This window comes from Bufo bufo, chromosome 5, assembly GCF_905171765.1.
Source record: "Bufo bufo chromosome 5, aBufBuf1.1, whole genome shotgun sequence".
NCBI lineage: Eukaryota > Metazoa > Chordata > Amphibia > Anura > Bufonidae > Bufo > Bufo bufo.
The window spans coordinates 100,514,956-100,536,752 of record NC_053393.1 but is presented as its reverse complement, the minus strand read 5'-3'; the positions used below and the strand labels follow the sequence as shown (position 1 = coordinate 100,536,752).

At 41.6% G+C, this 21,797-nt stretch overlaps 1 protein-coding gene across 2 annotated transcripts in view; it reads left to right on the top strand.

Moving 5' to 3' along the window:
- Positions 1–21,797, top strand: part of LOC121001736 (polyamine-modulated factor 1-binding protein 1-like) — a 370,872-nt gene that overhangs the window by 234,924 nt on the left and 114,151 nt on the right. For both annotated transcript variants that reach the window (XM_040432927.1, XM_040432926.1), the window contains one exon: positions 11,777–11,886. In XM_040432927.1, coding sequence (XP_040288861.1) covers positions 11,777–11,886 — 110 coding nt within the window. The remainder of the gene's footprint in view (positions 1–11,776; positions 11,887–21,797) is intronic.

Genomic DNA, 21,797 nt, shown 5'->3' with positions numbered 1-21,797 from the left:
TATGTGTGATTTCGCACTGGAGGTAACTGGGAGTCTAATTTTAATATCAGTGTGAGGGTTTAGCCATACATTGTCAATTGCATTTTCTATTGTAGTGCACAATTTTTTCTTTGTAAGTGACTGCCCTTTCCCTTCAAAACAGCATCAGTTCTTCCAAGTACACTTGCACACAGTTTGTGAAGGAATTCAGCAGAGAGGTTGATACAGACATCTTAGAGAACTAACCACAGTTCTTCTGAGGATGTAGGCTTTCTCAAATCCTTCTGTCTCTTTATATAATCCCAGACAGACTCGATGGTGTTGAGATCAGCGCTTTGTGGAGACCATATCCTCACTTCCAGGACTCCTTGTTCACCTTAGGCTGAAGATAGATCTTAATGACTTTTACTGTATATTCGGGGTCGTTGTCCTGCTTCTGAATAAATTAACTATTATCACTTAGATTTGTGGAAGCAGGGGCGGATTAGCCATAGACCTTACAGGGAAATTTTCCAGTCGGCCGGTGCCCAGGGGGCCGCCTGGGCCCTCCTCACGGTCGGCAACTGGAAGTTTTTGGGAATTTATTTTGTGCTGCTCAGAGTATTTTGTGATAGACTGTGGCATTCTGCTCTGTTGGAGTGATATAATGTGCCACAATATTGTATTGCTGGCCCTGCCTTCTGTGTGCGTAATCTGCACGTTCGGCCCTCCCAGTAAAGCTCCTGATTAAATAAAAGAATATACGAGCTCGGGAGAAACACACAAGACCCTGCTATGGTCTCAAGCAATTTCCCAACTTTATTATCAAAACAAACAGTCCTATAGGTAACGAAGACAAAGAAGGCACACGCCAAGGGGATTGAAATCAAAACTAGTAATTTTATTAGTTATTCATGTTAGTCAATAATTTCGGACCATACTAACAGAATTTTAGTAGATAAAAAGCATGTGCAACATCTTATCTTAAGGTTAGCATTCTTTAGTAACATCATGAGAAAGACAGAAAGAACAGAATCAGTCCATTTCAATCATATTTCCATTAATTTTGGCCCAACTTTTGGGGCCACTTTTAGTATTTTTTCCAGGGCCACTTTAACTTCCCAGTCTGCCCCTGTTTGAAAGCATTTTTAGTTTGCAGCATTTTTTCCCAAGTGTGCCTACAACTTTTGCCACATCATTCTGGATTCAGAACTCAGAGTGCCATTGTTCCCTACACAGCCGGACCAGGAAGATGCATGTGAACCACCACAAAGCACGCACATGAATCTTCCATAAGCCTTGTGTATTAATTTATTGCGTCCAAACACAAATAATATCGATCTCATTTTCTTATCTCGTTTTCTTTAAAGGTGCTTTCAGCGATTTATTGCAATGTGGTGAAAAAGCTAATTTTACAGCAGAAAAATGATTTAAAAATATATTGAACTTTGATGAATTTGTAGTTGGATAAACATATTAAGTCATTTCACCTTGCTATAATCTAATGAAACATCATAATAGGATGTATGTGTATACAAAAGCAATTTGGGGTCCGGCCATTCAGTTTGCATGCGATAATTGTATGTCAAAAGGAAACTCAACTTTGGAGTCTGAGAATTCATCACCAAGTCCCTTTAGATACAAAGATTATAATTTGCTTTTGAACATACTCACTAAATGAGATAATGCTGGAGCTTTGAAATTTAAAAAGGAGATTGATATCTTCATTGAAAACCCTTGCCTAGAAGGGACAACTCTGGCTACAACATGGGTTTTATCAATAAATTATGATCCAATAATCCCGTTCCTTGATACTTTGAAGATCCATCAACAGCTTGTCAAACTCTCAGAATGACTAATCATTTTATCCCATCCACCAGCATATTCTCCACGCCATCCATGGAAACAAATTGATTACTGAGTTTTCCCCTTTCATCGGTTAGGACAGAAGCAGAACAATAAGGAATATCACCGTCCCACTCCTAGATAATTTTTTGAAACTGGTGTTATATTGCTGCCAAAGTCATATTTTTAATTTGTATCGTACTACGCAGGGATACATTCTCTTTTTGCTCAGCCACTGCCTGAATCCTCTCATAGAAATGTATCTGCAGGGGACAAAGACCACTGCCAGCATCATCATTTTTCCTAGACTGCAATTTCTTTGATGTACCTAGTGAATATGTATGATGTCATCAGTCATGCAAGAAATGGCACATACATGCATTTCAGGAGGTGGAAGAGTATTCTTTTTTTGAATCAAATCTTTTTTATTTGACAAGATTACAAAACTGTGTACAGTAAATATATTGTTATGTCTTAAAACAGAGAAATAAACCTGTACAAGATATACATTGCGTATTGTCATTTTGTATATAATATAGCATATAACATACATGAAATACCACCCTACCCCAAACTCCCCCCCCCCCCCCCCACACCCTTTGTACTCTCTCCCTCTCCTAGAATCTAATGTAACTATTGGACAGACATTTACTCCATAGTTGATAAAACTTTTGCGGGCACCCTCTTTTCAGGAATAAAGCTTTCTCAAAGATCAGCATATTATTGACTTTGCCCATAAATTCTACTAAGGGCGGGGGCTAGTCTGTATCCAATGTGATGCAATCAGTTTCCTGGCTACATACAGCAATTTACCTACTGCGATCTTACTATACTCATCTGTCCCTATTTCAGAAACATAGCCCAGAATACATATTTTGGGGTCTCTGTCTACCCTAACTGCCATGTTTTGGTGTATGGTCTCTATTACACCCAACCAGAACCTATCCAGACATTGACACCTCCATATCATGTGGATCAAATCCCCTGGTTCCATAGAACACCTCGGGCAACACTCATCAGTTCTGACCCCAATGTGTTTTAGAAATATTGGCATTTTATGTACTCTATGAATGATGAAGAGTTGGGGGTAGCTTTACCTGTTCACTCAATGAAGTCAACGGTATCGCCTCTAAAATATCCTCCCTTTGTCCCTGCTCTATCTCTCCCACATCTTTCTCCCACTTTTTCATTCGAGTTAACGGATGAAAGATCAAAAACTTATCCAGTAACAATGTATAGAGCATAGATATAAAACCTCTTTTCAATTCCTATAAGGATTCGTTTTTGGGCCGTGTCTAATTTAACAATGAGGGTATCTTTTTTCTTCATAGTGTCATACGCATGGTGTAACTGTAGGTATTGATAAAACCTTGTTCAGGGAATCTGAAGGCAGCGCTTTGGTGTCCATCTCCGAAGCGGAATGGAGACTGAACGGAGGCAAACTGATGCATTTTGAGCGGATCCTTTTCCATTCAGAATGCATTAGGGCAAAACTAATCCGTTTTGGACCGCTTGTGAGAGCCCCCAACGCATCTCACAAACGGAAAGCCAAAATGCAAGTGTGAAAGTAGCCTAAGGCCTATCGGAGGGATAATAACTGCCAACATATGTTTTCCCTCTCCTTCCAGTATCCACATTAAGTCCTTCTTCCCCATTGTCTGCTGTAAAATCCGGCTAGTCATGTCTGTCAGTAAATAATCTTTCCATCCCTTAAAATGCTGACACTGTGCTGCTGTTACGCTGAGCGCTCCGGGTCCCCTGCTGGCCTCGGAGCGCTCACAGCGTATGCCCCCAGGCAGCACTCCAGCGTCTCGGCGTGTGCGTCCTCGCTCTCTAGGGCGCGCGCTCGCCGGGACTCTTAGATTCAAAGGACCAGTGCACCAGTGATTGGTGCCTGGTCCAAAGGGGCTATTAAGGGTTAAGGTTGTGAGAGGCAGTGCTGACTTAATTAGGCTGCACCTGTGCACTGCCCATTTATACCTTCTCCTCCCACAGCGTTCTGCCGGATCTTTGTGCCTTGTGCCTCAGAGAAAGCATTCCCTACGTTGTTTGTTTGCCTTACCTGTTGCCGTACCTGTTGCTACCGTCCACTCGCCTTTGAACCTTTGCCGCCTGCCCTGACCGCTGCTTTGTCCGACTATGCTCTTGCCTTCTCCCTGTGTACCACGCCTTATCAGCTGCCAGAGAGGTCGAGTTGTTACTAGGGGACACGACCTGGTAGTTACCGCCGCGGCAAATCCATCCCGCTTTGCGGCGGGCTCTGGTGAAGACCAGTAACTGCTTAGAACCGGTCCTCTAGTACAACCCGCGCCATCGCCTCTCTGGTCCAGAGGATTCACTACCTGTCTGCCGGTTCGTGACAGCTGATAAGTAGTAAATCCATGGATTGGGTACCCCCCCCCCCATAGTTTTAGACTATTGTAATGCTTCAAGTTTGGCCGACCTCCTCTCCATATAAGTTCCCTAAAGATAGAGTTAATTTTATGGAATTTTCCAGAGGTAGCCAGATCAGGGCGTTGTGGAGCACGTATAAAAGTTGTGGCATCATTACCATCTTCAGGAGATTTACTCTGCCCACTATGGACAGAAAAAGCTTACTTCATGCTTTGGATTTTTTTCTAAACTGTACAAGCAGGGGTATAGGTTCAATTCTTCTTGGGTGAAATCTGGATTCCTAGATACTTAATATTATTTACACAGGGGATATTATAGGCTATGGCCATCTCAGACATCGTCTGATCATCTATAGGCATCAATGCTGATTTTTGCCAGTTAATAGTTAGGCCTGACAGACAACCAAACTTGTTCAACAGTGACATAGCTGCTGAGAGGGAAGACGTCGTATCCCCCAGGAATAAGAGAGTGTCATCAGCGTATGATGCAATTTTGTTATTTTTCTGTCCATACTGGAAACCTTTAATGTCTGGAGACTTACGCACTGCCGCCACCAAGGGCTCAATTGCTATGGCAAAGAGAAGGGGGGATAGTGGGCACCCCTGCCTAGTTCCCCTTGCCAGTTGGATGTAGTTGTCTGCTGTTGTCTGCTGGGATTTGTAAGCTAGTATATACTCTGCAGATGTTAATAGCTGTAGATTTCTGGGGCATAAAGCCTGTTTGGTCTGGATGAATTATGCTCAGTATAACCTTCGACAATCTTTTTGCCAGAACTTTGCTAGCAACTTAACATCTGACGTGAGTAGGGATATGGGCCTATACGAGTCGGGTAATCTTGGATCCTTCCCTGGTTTTGGTATCACTACAATAAGTGCCTCCTGCATAGCTGCTGGAAAACAGCCCACCTCCCATAAATAAAGACCTTCAGTAATTCTGGTAACAGTATATCCTGAAATCTCTTATATGTCTCCACCGGAATGCCATCTGTACCCGGGGCTTTGTCATTAGCCACGTCTTTCAAGGCATCGACCAATTCATCGATAATAATGGGCGCCTCTAATTGGTCCCTTACCTCTTCCGAAAGTGTGGGTAATTCCACCCCCCTAAGGAATTGTAATACCTCCTCCTCAGAATTCACATTCTTGGAGGTATACACCAAGGAATAGAATCTCTGTAATACACCTAGTATATCCTCTGTACTTGCTCAAGACCTCCAATAGGTGACATCTCAGCTGTTGTGCTTCTTTAAAAATCCTACTGGTGTCCTGGGAGAGTGCTATCCCAAATGCCCTCTCCGCCTCCTCAATTTCCTTGTGGACCCTGTCATCCGCTACTTTAGATCTAGTTTTATGTGCACTAATAGATTTAATTAGTAACCCCCTCAAATTCACTTTCATAGCATCCCAGACAGCATGAGGGGACGCCGTACCTGTATTAAAAGTAAAATATTCTTTAAGGAATTCAGTTATATGTGTCAGGTCTCCCAAAATTTGTAACCAATTTGCATTACACTTCCATAATTTCGGCCCCACTTTAGCCCTCCTAAGGTCCAGCTCCACCTTTAGTACAGAATGATCCGATAGCTATCTGGGAAGGTAATCAGAGGAATAAACAAACGGAAGCATTCCATCGTTTACCCATGATAAATCTATCCGGGATAAAGAGCCATATGTGGACGGGCTACAAGAATATTTACGTTCTGTCGGTGTCTCAGTCTCCATATATCCATTAATCCCACTTCTGTCATGATATTACACAATGCCGAACTTCCCTGGGATCTTCCATTTCCCTCCACCCTACATCTATCTATCCGGTGTGCAGTTGTAGTCTCCTGCCAGCATCCACGGAATTCCACGGTATTCTGCCACAATCTCAAGGATCACTCTCAGCAGGGTCGACGCAAATGGCGGAGTAATATATAATGCTACCAGTAACATTTAAATGCCCTCAATAGTGCAAAGTACACAAACGAATCTTCCGTCCTCATATAAATGTTCTTTAAAGGGAACCTGTCACCGGGATTTTGTGCATAGAGCCGAGGACATCGGTTGCTAGACAGCCACTAGCACATCTGCAATATCCAGTCATTATAGCTCTGTGTGCTTTTATTGTGTAAAAAAATCGATTTGATACATATGCAAATTAACCTGAGTTGAGTCCTGTACCTGAGATGAGTCAGGGACAGGACTCATCTCAGGTTAATTTGCATATGTATCAAATAGTTTTTTTTTACACAATAAAAGCACACAGAGCTATGGGGACTGGGTATTGCGGATGTGCTAGCGGCCATCTAGCAACCCATGTCCTCAGCTCTATGCACAAAATCCCGGTGACAGGTTCCCTTTAATGCATTCAAATCTGATATTTTTATGTACCAGTATGCTTACTCCCCTGGAATGTGAGGATAGCACCGCATGAGCACCATAGCCCACCCAAGACTTTCTCAGCCAATGCAATGTTTCTTTGGTTAAGTGCATTTCTTGTAGACAGCAAATAGCTGGCTGAAAGCGTGATAGGTATTTGAAGATGCCATGACGCTTTCGTGTATCAGCCATGCCCCTCACATTCCAACTAAGTATCCTAGTCATGTGCGTCATACTTTTGATATGAAACATAAAAGTGATCTTCCCCGATTTTTTTTATCTAAACCATATTGTATAGTCATGGGGAGAACCTTAACATGTTTACCCAGCATTAAGGGTAGATGCTGCCCCTATAGTCATTCCAGAGTAAGTACCCCCTCCCCCCAATCCCCCTCCCTGAGTAACAGATCTGTTCCCACAGAAATCATTCCGAACTAACTCTTTCCTAGGGCTCTCTTTAACACAAATGCCCACCTTTTGAAACAACATATTTAACCTTATAACTCTTAACCGCTCTTAGGAGCCAGATATAAACTAAAAACGTTCCATGAGCTGCACTTTCTGTGCACTACTCACTCTCATGCATCAGAGGAATTGATAACTTGTTGTTGTTCGCAAAGTCCCAACAGTAGAAGCATCTTCTGGTGCAATGTCCCTGTGCATATTACAATCCTAAAAACCAGAGAACAGATATAAAGACATCACACTACACATTAAAAAATAAGAATCCCAGAGATCTTCTTTTCAGGCATTTTTGTCATGTGCTCTGTTGGTTTTCATGGCAGTCCAGCCAATGCACCGCCTCTTCTGGATCCTCAAAGAACTTGGTAGATCCTAGCGCCACCACACGCAACTTGGCCGGGAATAACATGGAGTATGGAATTTGTAGATTCCTAATTCTTCTCTTGATGTCTAGGAACCTTGTCCTCTTCTTCTGGACCTCTGTGGAATAGTCCGGAAAGATTGAAATTTTTGCTCCATTGATGACCATGTCCACGTTATCATGTGACTTTCTCAAAATGGTATCCCTGTCCATAAAGGGAACCTGTCACCTGGATTTTGGGTATAGAGTTGGGGACATGGGTTGCTAGATGGCTGCTAGCACATCCGCAATACCCAGTCCCCATAGCTCTGTGTGCTTTTATTGTGTAAAAAAAAACCGATTTGATACATATGCAAATTAACCTGAGATGAGTCCTGTCCCTGACTCATCTCACATACAGGACTCATCTCAGGTTAATTTGCATATGCATCAAATAGATTTTTTTACACAATAAAAGCACACAGAGCTATGGGGACTGGGTATTGCGGATGTGCTAGCAGCCATCTAGCAACCCATGTCCCCAACTCTATACCCAAAATCCAGGTGACAGGTTCCCTTTAAAGTACAATATTTTGGCCAGGATGGGTCTCGGTGGTCTACCAGGAGGCAGTGGTCTTGTGGGCACCCGATGAGCTCTTTCTAAAGCATATAGTGGAGACAGTCCTTTGTCCTGAAATAGCTGGTGCAACCATTTTTCAATATATTCTGTGGCATTTGTCCCCTCAGTTTTTTCCGGGATTCCAGGACCCCCACTATTCTGATGTTATTACGGCGTGATCTATTTTCCAGATCGTCTGTCTTGGCAAACAATGCCGCCACATCTCTTGCTGACGTTTTGGCCTCCATCTTAAGAGGCCTAGCTTCATCTTCCATCTCTGACACTATTTTTTCAAGCACTGAGGTTCTTTCATTGATTTTATGCATGTCATGCCTGATCAGGGATATATCTTCTCTTTGGCTACCAACTTGGAGGTTGAGGGCTTCTAGGGTACAGCTACTGCTTTCATGATATCCTTAAGGGGTAGGTTCCTTTTCAGAGTGTTTGTGAGGGATTGTTTTACCCTGAACTTTTATTTGGGACATAGGGACTTGGCAGTCCTTGTTGTTCTCCCCTTCTTCATCTGTGGAGTGCTCCTCTTGCTCAGAGGAGGAGTTGTCTCCAGCACCATCGGTCTGTGCCCAGTTATTTGCCGCTTCTGCTACCCTGGCATATTTTCTAAGGCGGGCCGCGCTCCGACTCACCGCCTCCTGTCTTCCTTCCTCTTCTTCTATTCTAGCGCCATCTTGGCTGCCCTCCGCCCTGTTTGTGCGCGCACTTGACGCTCTTGTCAGTATAGGCTTGTCAGTAAAAGCAAAAAAAGGAAGAGACCACTGTGGTACTCAGCAGAAGTGGCCAAAATCATTAAAAACAAAAAGATAGCATTTAGTAATTATAAAAACAAAACGAGGATGACAGGCAAATTTATAACATTAGACAGAGAGAGGCCAAACAAGTTATAAGAGCTTCTAAAGCACAGGCAGAAGAGAAATTAGCTCAGTCAGTGAAAAAAGGCAATAAGACATTCTTCAGATACATAAATGAAAAAAGGAAACTAAAACAAGGAATTGGATAAGAGAAAGGACGGCTCAGCTCTGGCTCAAGATGGCAAGGTGCACCAAACAGATGTCGTACCCCGATCACCAAAAAAGACAATTGTAATTGTAATTGTATTTACTTCACAGGTATTTACACGTATTCGCACTATTATATGTTAATGTTTTTCTATCACTAATCTACTGATAGTATTGATCTATCGTTTGTTATCTACACCTATGCACTTTCGGATTGTATTTATTCTATCAACTGTATTTTATTTGCGGAGATTCACTCAGTATCAGCCACTGCTGTAACTAACTGAGTACAGTCAGTCTGCTAGTTTATATGCAGCCTGGATAGACCTTGTTCCACATTTATATATCACCTTTTTTGGCCGGAATACCAGGCCTTCCAGCTTTTTCATCTATCAGCTATATCAGTGGACTGATATTTTATCTGACATTTTATCTTATATTTTTATTGTCTATATTTTAAATTCTTATTTTAAGGGTTAAGCTCTGTTTAGGATATACAATTTTACTTATGTATGGTGACCACTGTTTGTATATATCTATATACTGCTACTAATAAATTAGTGTCGCTTTGCTAACCTTGTGGTCCAGTTATAAGAGTGCCTATCCTTTCTACATTAAAACAAGGAATTACCAAATTAAAAACAAAAGGAGGAAGGTATATGGAAGAAGTTAAAGAACTAGCTGACTGCCTCAATGAATACTTCTGTTCAGTTTTTATAAAGGAAAAGGACCTCAGTTAGGAAAGAAGACTAATGAATCTTTTGATGCATGTGTCTTTACAGAGGAAGAGGTTCTAAGTCATCTGTCTAAAATTAATACAAATAAGTCACAGGGGCCATTATAAGGTACCATATATTTCAGAATTATTTATGAAGTGATTGATTTGTTGAATGGGTTGTAAGATATTCAAAAACTCTTACATTTTTCTAGAAGTATAAATATGTTTTATTCACGCTATCTATGCAAACTAACTCCACAATAAGATGTCAGATCCCAGCATTACCACCTCAGCAACTCTGCCCGCATGGTAGATGACACTGTACCGTATATCAATCACATAGATCAATCCAAACCTACCAGGGCTGTATTGCTGTCTATATCCTGGATGATTCCGTCGGTGGTGTCTGTACTGATGTTTGCTTGAAGTCCTGGGATTAGTTGTGGATCATGTTGGGAGCATGGGCCGGCAGCACGTCTCCCTAATGAAGCAAAGCGAACACTTTTCGAAACGAGTTGTATTTGTTTCCTGCTCTAGCTCGAGTGCCATCACAGTATGTTCTGTACGTAGTGCAAGCTTTTAGAAGGGAGATGTGCTGCTGGCTGGAGCATCATCCACAACTAGTCGAAGGACTTCAGAACTTCAAGCAAACATCAGTACAGACACCACCGACAGAATCATCCAGGATATAGACAGCAATACAGCCCTGGTAGGTTTGCATTGATCTATTTAATTAATATACAATGTCACCTACCATGAGGACAGATGCGGTAGTGCTTGGATCTGGGGTCTCATTGTGGAATTGGTTTGCATGGATAGCACGGATACAACATTTATCCTTTTGTATTTTATCCATTAGTCAGGTATGGTACTGACTAGTTTAACCGCAGCAGAGTTTTATTGCACATTAGTGCCAGTGTGGTGTGTTTTTTACACTTTTCTAGAAATACTGCAGTTTTTTTCTATGGGCTGTTATTGTTTTTTTTCTAATTCTTAACCTCTTTGAAGTCTTAAAGAGGCACTCCCACAAAAATATTTATCCTCTGGGTCATTAGAAAAGTACATGATGTCAATTGTACTGAAGGTAATCTTCTTACCAGTGACTGCCTTTCTGAGTTATAACCTCACTTCTGATCCTTAGCTGTGTCATTTGACCAACACTCTGCCTCTCCAATTGACACAGGACTGGAAGTCAGTTACTTCTCTATTCATTCCTATGAGACTGACATTGAGCCTCCCATAAGAATACATAGAGAAACTGGCTTCCTGTCCACACATAAGATGCTGTGTTTATTTGGAGAGTCAGAGTTTTGGTTACATGACACAGCTGAGTGTCAGAAGTGAGGTTATCACTCACAAATGCAGTCACTGGTAAGAAGATTACCTTCAGTACAGTTTACTGTATAATAGGTCAGAGAATCAAAAAGTTTGCAGGAGTGCTTCGTTAAGAGATGGTTTAGCACTCATCTGCGATGTGTTGTCACAGGTTCCTAGCAGTGAATTTTAGCTGCAACACACCTGGACAATATAGAGCTTAAAAGCATTTGCTAGTCAAAAGCAAATCATTTTGTATAGTTTTTCTTGTAATCATCCCTCTAATATCTGATCCAAAAGAAAATACACATTGTTTAACGATGAACTCTAATCTCCTCTGATTTTGCAATCGGTTTTTGAAGATACACCTCAATGGCAAATCGCTTCTTCATGGGAATCATATCATGATGCACATTAACCTAAAACAACGGCTTAAAACATTACAAGTTGTAGCGGCTCTTTTCATATATTTTTTTTTTTATAATATAAGGCTGATTTGAATTAAACAACCTCTGGAGGTAGAGTAATGCATAATATAGTAAACTGGTAAATGTAAAGCGTGGGAAAGGTTCAGACATTCCATCTCGCATATTGAATCAATTAATAGCATGTACAAGGAAACCATGATTATTTGAAGGAGTGGAGAAAAATGACTTGATTCTTTACAAGTATTACAGACTATTATTAGTATTCCAGATAGCCCTTGTTCTAGGGAGTCCATCATAGTCTTTGATCTGTCTGCTTCCACAGCTGGAAATCCTGCGCCAAGCTCTAGAAGCAACACAAACTGACAACAGTCGCCTCCATAAGGAAAGTGAATTTGTGGCTGCAAATGTTAATCAGTGGATCAAAGACCAAAAGTAAGTAAATTTGATAAACGCTGCACATCATTTTCTGCATTGTTTAAAGCATCTTTTTTTCAGAGCCGTTAAACAGTTCTAGGTAGGGTGTTGTATTACAGTACTCTTTTTTTATGACTCCAGCGTCTGGTTTATTTTAACAATTTTTTTTTTGTTTGTTGCTTCATTTTTTTTTTGTCAGAGAGGCTAAGCAAAAACCTTATAACTTTTCTAAGAACTTTCTGTGAGTTCTTCGAATATTGGAAGGAATGTTAATTTAAAAATTATATAATAGACCACATTATTGTGTTATGTTGGTTTGAAGCAAAGTGCATTACAGAGGTGGAGTATATTTCCTTGCGAGTAGGCCCATATCAGTTTCTTCTGTGAATAATTAACTTTTTATGTGTATGTATTTGTGTTGATTAAAATGAAATGTCTTACCTTTGTATGTCTCCAGCATAAATCTTGCAGCCATGTGTAAGCAATGCAGTTCTGACAGAATCACATGACCCACACCTATCTTGAGAACGAGACTCCCGTCTTGTGACACATGCAGTCCTCTCTGTCTATGGGAGTTGAGAAAATAGTTGGGCACACTAACGCAATTGTTTTTTTGGAACTCGTGGAGAAATCCATCCTTTCTTGCTCACCTCTACTTTACCATAGTCCATGAGACAGGGGCCCATTCTCGTGAAAAGCGCGGGTCCCATCTGTGGCAATAGTATTATGTGGAAGGTTATAGATAAAAATGGTTGTCTGGTTGAAAATTTTATGGTGATCCTACAGGGTACAGGTCTCCTGTTCTCGTGATCGGTGTGGATCCCTGAGTTAGGACCCCTTGATCTGATAGTTATCCCCTATCCACTGAGGATGTCTTCAAATTGCCAGAATATCCCAACTTTGAGGTGTTATTTGAGGTGTTGTTCTTGGAAGAACACTGGGAATGTGCCATCTTTGGAAACACCTTTCGATGTAACAATGGCAGATGCCGGGCAGCAGTAAGGGTACAGTTGAAGAATGGGCCCACTTTCTTTGTCCCCCCATACACCAGCCCATGACTTTTTGTGCGCCAACCATCTTGAAGAGATGTGTCCAGTGCAGATTTGTGTCAGACCAGTATTGAACATTTTGTTTGTGCACCTCTCCGTTCATGTAGATGTTTGCTTTATCACTGAACAGCATTGTCTTTGTGAAATGTGGGTCCCGTTGCAATTGCCTTGGCACCCATTCCACAAATTCAACATTGCAATCAGGATCTTCCTCATTGAGATGATACAGCAACTGGATCTTGTACAGGTGCCATTTGTGTTTAGCCAATATTTGCCTGATAGTGGTTCGACTCACTCTCCTGTGACAGACCATGTGACTCGGGTATTACCCTCCCCGGAGATCAGCACAATCTTTGTCCTCTACCGGCATGTTAATCTCACAGCAATATCTGTGTCTGTAACAAAGAGAATATTGTTAAATAACTTTGGCAGGAAGGCATAATAACGCCTATAAATGTAACCACACAGTATTTAATATATCATAAAAAAAATATATTATAAAAGGCAGCAAATCACATAAAACAAGAGGAACCCATATTCATAAAGGTTGTTACATTAATGATAACATCAAATGGCATACAGCCCTTCCATAACCTGATATGTAATATATAGTAATCACAGTCGTCACCACGTATATTGAATGTATATTCTCTAATATGGTTACAATTTTACCACAATACATTTGTTATTACTACATTATTGGCCATTTATTGAGGGAGTCAGAGTTGTAGCTGGTGTCTGAGCCAGAGTTGTCATAAAACACAGAAGTCAGAACTTTGCCTTACCAAATCCACACCCCTTCTTGGGGGCAAAAAGCATGTGATAGGTTCCCTTTAATGGTTGCTAGGGACATAATCTGTGACAATGCTAGTTAAAAGTTTAGCAGGAGCATTTATGGTCGGCATTCCTGTCCATGGTGGTGGCACTGAGTGATGGGACCTTTTTCTATGGATACATATCTAGAAAAGAACATGACACTTCAGACCATAGAAGCATTGTATTATTTATTGTTCAAATGTGTTCCCTTACTGATGACTTTATTTATAAAAGCAAACTTTCAATTCTGCATCATCGTCAATGCCAACATTTAGATCTTGTTCATTCCACTCTTTATAGTATGGTAATAAGTGTAAAGGGGTGTGTGTGTGTGTTTTATATATATATATATATATACAGGGTGGGCCATTTATATGGATACACCTTAATAAAATGGGAATGGTTGGTGATATTAACTTCCTGTTTGTGGCACATTAGTATATGTGAGGGGGAAACTTTTCTAGATGGGTGGTGACCATGGCAACCAGGGTTGCATTGACAATCCAACACAATGGGCAGCACATTGAACACATTTTATAAGTGGTCAGAAACTTGTAAATAACTCTCGAAAGAATAAAGTTACGTTAAAACCAAGCACACCATTGTTTTTCTTGTGAAATTCCCAATAAGTTTGATGTGTCACATGACCCTCTTCCTATTGAAAAAACAAAAGTTGGATTCAAAATGGCCGACTTCAAAATGGCCGCCATGGTCACCACCCATCTTGAAAAGTTTCCCCCCCCCACATATACTAATGTGCCACAAACAGGAAGTTAATATCACAACCATTCCCATTTTATTAAGGTGTATCCATATAAATGACCCACCCTGTATATATATATATATATATATATATATATATATATATATATATATATGTCATTATATCCTCACATCTTTAATTGAAGTCATATTCCACCTACCATCATTTATTACCTATCCACTGGCCACAAGATTGGTGATAACCATCAGAATTGGCCATCAATATGTGATTGGTGGGGGTATGACTCATGCACACCCTGCTGTTCAACGGTTTGAGGAAGCCTCAGTGCTCCAGGGAGTTCTCTGGCCTCCTTGCAACTTGCCAAGCACAGCACCATCCATTGTAAAGCAGCTGTGCTTAGTATTGCAGCTCAGCTCCATTTATTTGAATGGGACTGAGCTGCACCTAGGCCATGTAATCGATGAACGTGAGGATAGGCCAGCAATATGAAAATCTCAGAAAAACCCTTTAAAGATAATGTACACCTTCGTGCATTGTACTTATTATGAGCTGAATTTTTTTTTTTTAAGTTGGTCTTAATTACAAATATGGAGTCCTTTTCTCTATACAGAGCTGAGTTGCTCTACTAGCAGGATCTGAATTTTCTTTCTGCTCTGTCAGGCAGGTAGCTGATGGGCTCCTTATCTCTGCTCTCTGACCTTTTAAACACGAATTAAAGCTCAATCCTTATTTTACTGATAGACATGTGGCTTACATAAGTGTTTATGTCCTCTTAGTAATTTAGATATAAGGGTTATTAGATGACCAGCATTTTTGACAGAACAGCTCAATATACCAATGGAAGAAATTCATTTTAGCCCCAAATGAGTAAAATGCAATCATTACAAAAATTGTCCCCTAAGGTGTACATGGCCTTTAACACCTATATTAAAGGGGTTGTCTGAGTTATGAAAAAAATATATATAGCACTGTAAATCTGATGAGCAACAATATATAACTAAGCTAAGCAAGTTTTAGGCAAAAAAAAAATAAAAAATTTCCCTGGTTCTCTTCTGGCCGTTTGTTTACCTGCAATAACATAAATTTCACCTTTTTAACCCTTCCCATAGTTTTCTAGCAGCATTACAGTTAATAAAAACAGTACCTTTATGAGCAATCCTGGACTTATAAAACCGGCAAAAAACAACTTAGTAGCATATGCAAATGAGGGCTCGCAAGTGCCCAGGGGCGGCGTTACTCTCGTAGGTGCCCAGCTAGCTCAGCCTTATCGTCTCTTCCCCCCGCCCATTCTTTCCCTCTGCCCGCCCATCCATTCCCTCTGACCGCCCATCTACTTACTTCTTGTTTCGCCGAGATCCCGCGCCTGCGCACTCAGTCCGTCGGCCGGCGCATGCACACTGCGATGCCCATTCCTTGTACGGCATCACAGTATTTAATGCGCATGCGCCAGCTAACGGCGCGAAGCTGGCGCATGCGCATTAAATACTGTAATGCCGTACAAGGAATGGGCATCGCAGTGTGCATGCGCCGGCCGACGGACTGAGTGTGCAGGCGCGGGATCTCGGCGAAACAAGAAGTAAGTAGATGGGCGGTCAGAGGGAAAGGATGGGCGGGGGGAAGCGACAATAAGGCTGAGCTAGCTGGGCACCTACGAGGGTAACGCCGCCCCTGGGCACTTGCGAGCCCTCATTTGCATATGCTACTAAGTTGTTTGTTGCCGGTTTTATAAGTCCAGGATTGCTCATAAAGGTAACGTTTTTATTAACTGTAAGGCTGCTAGAAAGCTATGGGAAGGGTTAAAAAGGTGAAACTTTGATGACAGATTCCCTTTTAAGACTGGTCTCCCTGGCCCAATATTTGAATTGAGAAAATATGACTTATCCAGCCTTTATCTTTTTGTCTGTCATTTTGTTGATTTTTCAGAAATGGTAACTTTTATAGTGGAAGAGGCCATAGTCTGAGGAGTTTAGATTAATTCCCATAAGTCTATAGGAAAATGGGAAGGAATTGATAACTTCTTAATGGGATATCTTGGAAGGGCTTAGTTTGGTTGAGGGCCCTCATTCTGTAGTGGACAGTCTTCTCTTGAGGATAGTTGGCAGTCCTATTCCAGTGTGTCTCAGGTCTGTCCCAAGACATCTGAGTGACACTAAAGGTGCATTTACATGCGCTGAGCAGCAGCAGGTCGGCCGACAGGGATCGCCTCCAAAGTATGAGGATTTTTTTTTTTCAATTCTGCAATGGACTTGCGTGCTCTGTGTCTGCCTTTTACTTTATGAATAAAATCTGGACCAAATGGTAAATCACTGTTTTCCAGGATAGGAAATTCATGGGATTTTGCTGCTAAATCTGACATTTTAGATTTAAATTAGAAGTCTCTTCTGATATTTGTAATGTCATTAAAGGATTGTCCTATTATCTGTGACAATGAGACCTCGTTTTCCTGTTCTTCTTTAATTAGTGTAAAAAATAGTGGACCCTCTTTTGAATATTGATGACTTTCCTCCAGAGGATAGGGCATCATTATCTAAAAGCTGCAATACCCCTTTAAGGGTCTGGTCACTTTTATTTTATTGGGGACCTGCACCTGAGAGCTAAGTCATCCTGTTTAACCAAAGTGGAACAGAAGACGAGCTGGACAAACTCCCTCACTTCTGAAGAGAGAAAATAATGTTGAGGAAGGGTTTCTTCCTGCTAGACCAGGGGTGCACAACCTTTTTTGGTCTAGGGGCCGCATTGTCACATCACAATATTTCAAGGGGCTGCAAAAGAAAGGTTAATCAGCGCTTGTTTGCATCAGCCTATTAGACAGGCTAATGCACAGTGACTGGGGAATGATCACTACCACAGTCGTTCCTCCCTCATTCACTTCTATTGATTATCGGTAGCCGATCCCTGATTACAGCGGTAGATGTGCTGATGATAATTATACATCTTTCATCCTGATAAAATATGCAAATCAGCCGACAAACGAGTGATTCCTTATTTATCAGTTGATCAGCGGCACAGTTATACCGCCAGATATCAGGAATGAGCGTTCCTATGAACACTTGTTCCTAGTAATTGTCCTGAATATTGTAACAGGGGCTTAGAGATGTCCTGGTAAAAAAATATTTTTAACACGTTCCTGCAGCAAGGGCCTGAAACATAAGATTCATACTTTCCTGCTCCCTGCCGCCCCTGCTGTCTCCATCTTCTGTTTCCGGCGCTGTTTACATCCGGCTGGCTGTGGGCATAGTCACTTGTACCTCTCCAACTAATGACTGGCTTCAGTGGTGATGTGGCCACAAGCAGCGTTTCAGTGCTGAAGCCAGTCATTTGCTGGAGAGGTGCTCCGGGACCGGAAGATTGAGACAGCGAGAGCAGCATGGAGCAGGAAAGTAGGAATCTTCTGTGTCAGGGGCCATGCTGCAGGAACTGGTTAAAAATAATTTTAACTAGAAAACTCCTTTAAAGGGGTTTTCCGGGTTCAGAGCTGAACCCCGATATACCCATAATTTCACCCCGGCAGCCCCCCTGACTTGAGCATCGGAACAGCTAAATCGCACAGGGCAAGGGCTCTTTTGTTTACAATCACACACTGCCGGGCAAAAGTTTGGTGACGTCACCGGCTCTGATGGGCGAGCTTTAGCGCTGCCCTAGCGGTTTTACTGGCTAGGGCAGCATTAAAACCCGCCCAACAGTCCCGGTGACATCACCGGGCTTCCATCAGCCTTTGAATTGCTCTGATGCTCAAGTCAGGGGGGCTGCCTGGGTGAAAATGGAGGTATGTCCGGGTTCAGCTCTGAACCCGGACAACCCCTTTAAGTGGCAACGTTTCCTTCCTGCCTCCTATTCCCAAATGAGTGCTTTACTTCACTGCAGAGGGCATCACTCACTGGTTATTACCACCTTCTGCACTCCCAGATATACTGTAGGTGCCCTGAAATAACCGGTAAGCACTTTCCCTGAGGGCTCACGCGCACGGCCATTGTTTTAGTCCGCATCCGAGCTGCATTTTTTTATGTGGCGAACAGCACTCCATGTGCTGTCCGCATCCGTTACTCCGTTCTGATAAATGCAGAACACACATGGCTGGTGTCCTGTGGACCAAAATAAAAGGTACAGTCATGTGTACGAGGCCTTACTAGCCGGGAAAGCACTTATTTGTTAACCCTTTAATGACCAGGCCTGAAAAGGCCTTAATGACCAGTCACTTTTTGATTTAGTACACGTGGTTCAAACACTTTTTTATTTTTTGGACAACCAAAATAACTTTTGCAGCTTTTTATTACATAAATTACATTATTTAAATATGCAAATTATTATAATTAGTTCCCTATATGTGTTGGATCGTTTTATTATACAATATGTATAGTTTCACATGAATGGGGTGTGGGCATTTTTTTTCTTTTATGTATTTTACTATTTATTCTTTTTTTATATATATATTTCAGCTACAAAATGACCTTTGGGGGACACAGCTTTTTTTTTTTTTTTTTTTTCACATATTCCTTTTTTTTTATTTTACATCTTTTTGCTACAATTTTTTTTTTATTTTTTTTTTATGTATTTTTGAAGCACTGTATATCCCCCAAGAGGTCTTTAAAAGACCTCTGGGGGACACTGACTTGTTTTTTTTTTAATCTTGCACTTTATTTCCTTTTATTTGTATTTTATTTACTATTATATTTTATAGTATTTTTTTTACTTTTAATATATATATTTGCCACATAATTTGTCCTCAATGGGTCCATAAAAGACCTTTGGGGACACTGACTTTTTTGCAGCATTTCCACTCTAACTGAAGCATCCAAAGGAGCCCTAGTTACAGGGAAAAACAGCCTCATGGCGGGTCTAAACTGCAAAGCGCGCCGCTTACCTGTGTGAGGAGAAGGCAGAAGCGCTGATGCACAGCTTCTGCCTTCTCAGCTCCCCCGCCGTCTCTGACAGCCGGGGACCTGTCCTGCTCCTGATACAGTGCGGGAGCAGAAGCTGTAACCCTGCAATTGTGCAGCGCTCTAGGCAGAAACACATCTGATCGCATGATCAGCTGTGTTTCTCTTCAGCAGTACAGGGGCCGCAAACCATGGCTCTGGGGGCCGCAGGTTGTGCACCCCTGTGCTAAACCAACCTTCAGAATTTTCAGCTTGCTCCATTTTGCTCTTTCCAAGGATGCCACAGGTGCAATACAAATACAAGTCCCAGACTGAGTCTCCTGGAAACAATGTTCAAACCATGTGTTCAGTGTGAGGTAAATGTCTCCTTGTGGTGTCTGCTAGAATGTGGTACAAAGCTCACACTTATTTGGTCAAATATTTCTCTATATACCTTTTCATGAAACCCTTACGGAGGTGCCATTGTGCTCTGATAAGACCTCTCTTCAATGTTTGACTCAGACTGTGGTGAAAACTTAGCTGTGTCCATAACAGCCGCTGTTTCCTTATAAATAGAACTTCCACAACAGAAGAAGAAACTTTTGAGGGAAGTTTTCCTGACTCTTTGGGGACCGTCTTAGTGTTTTTGCAGTGGCCGGGTTTGGGGTGGTCCCAAGGCTACGCTGGGTCCCGCAGACACCGTCGAGGTGTCACCACGTGTTGCTCCTCTCCGGAAGGGATGGTAAGGTGATTACAACTTGGCGTGCTGACAACGTCTGTACCTCTCGTACCTTGCTCAGGTACCTCCTGGTCCGCCTGGACCAGCTGCCTTGTTTGACAATCCTCCTCAAGAGGTACCGACCTGGTGTTCCTCTCTGGAAAGCCTTTGCCCACCACCAGGGGTACTGTTAAGAACAAGGGGTTCACTTAGACAACGCCCTTAGAGGAGGTAGGACTCACGTTCATTTTAACTTTCATATCACTCTCTTACACACTTCCTGCTCTACTTGACTATACAATGTGGGTGTCAAAGAGACAAAAATAAAGCTGGAACAAGACTAAACACATTAAACACTAATTAGCTAGGTAAAATTATTTAGTAAACATATAGTAAGAAAGCGAACAGTTAAGTCCTGGTTGTGGTGCTGAGCAAAGTTAACAAAGGTTAAATTGTTATGGCTAGATAACTGGGTCAGAGCCTCTCCAAAACAGCAGATCGTGGTGTAGATAGGGTATTCTCAATATGACTTTCGACAGAAGAGCTAACTGTAGCACAAATTAATGAAAAATTACTCATAGAGAGGTGCCAGACCGCTGTATGGGTCAGGTGTATGTTTAACACTTACCTGGCAAAGAGACAGTATCACTAGGATGCACTATGAATAGAAGGCAATCCAACAGAGGCAATGCACTTCTTTGGCCAATGTTCTGCTCTGAAACCTTGGAGCATGGCATTCATGTAGGTGTTACTTACCACCTACCTGTAGTGTACATTGGCATTCATGTGGGTGACACATACCACCTACCTGTACATTCTTACAGACCATTGCCACTTCATGACAATGTTATTCCCTAATGGCAGTGGCCTAATTCAGCAGGATAATTTGCCCTGCCACACTGAAAATATTATTTGTGATTTGAGTTGGTAAAAAGTATAAATCTGAAGGTGTCGGCCCTTTACAGAGTGATGAGGGAGGAGTTGCAGAGAGCGATGAGGAGAAAGCAAAGCTATTAAATATTTTTTCTCCATTGTATTCACTGAAGAAAATAAACTGTCAGAGGAAATGCAGAATGTAAAAGTAAATTCCCCATTAAAAGTGCCCTGTCTGACCCAGTAAGAAGTACAGAGGTGACTTAAAAAGATTTTAATAGACAAATCGCCGGGATCAGATGGAATACACCCCACCGTATCCTAAGAGAATTAAGTAATGTCATAGCCAGACCCATTTTTCTGAGTTTTAAGGACTCTATACTGACAGGGCGTGTTCCACAGGATTGGTGCATAGCAAATGTGGTGCCAATATTCAAAAAGGGTTCCAATAGCAGAGCCCGGAAACTATAGGTCAGTAAGTTTAACATCTGTTGTGGATAAACTGTTTAAAAGTTTTCTAAGAGTAGCTATCTTGGAATACCTCAATGAAAATAAGCAAATAACGCCATATCAGCATGGCTTCATGAGGGATCAGTCATGTCAAACTAAGTTAATCAGTTTCTATGAGGAGGTAAGTTCTAGACTTGACCACGGCGAATCAATGGATGTCGTATATCTGGACTTTTCCAAAGCATTTGACACTGTATAACATAAAAGGTTAGTATATAAAATAAGAATTCTTGGACTGGGGGAAAAATGTCTGTATGTGGGTAAGTAACTGACTCAGTGATAGAAACAAAGGGTGGATATTAATGGTACACACTCAGATTGGGTCACTGTCACTAGTGCGGTACCACAGGGGTCAGTATTGGGCCCTATTCTTTTCAATATAT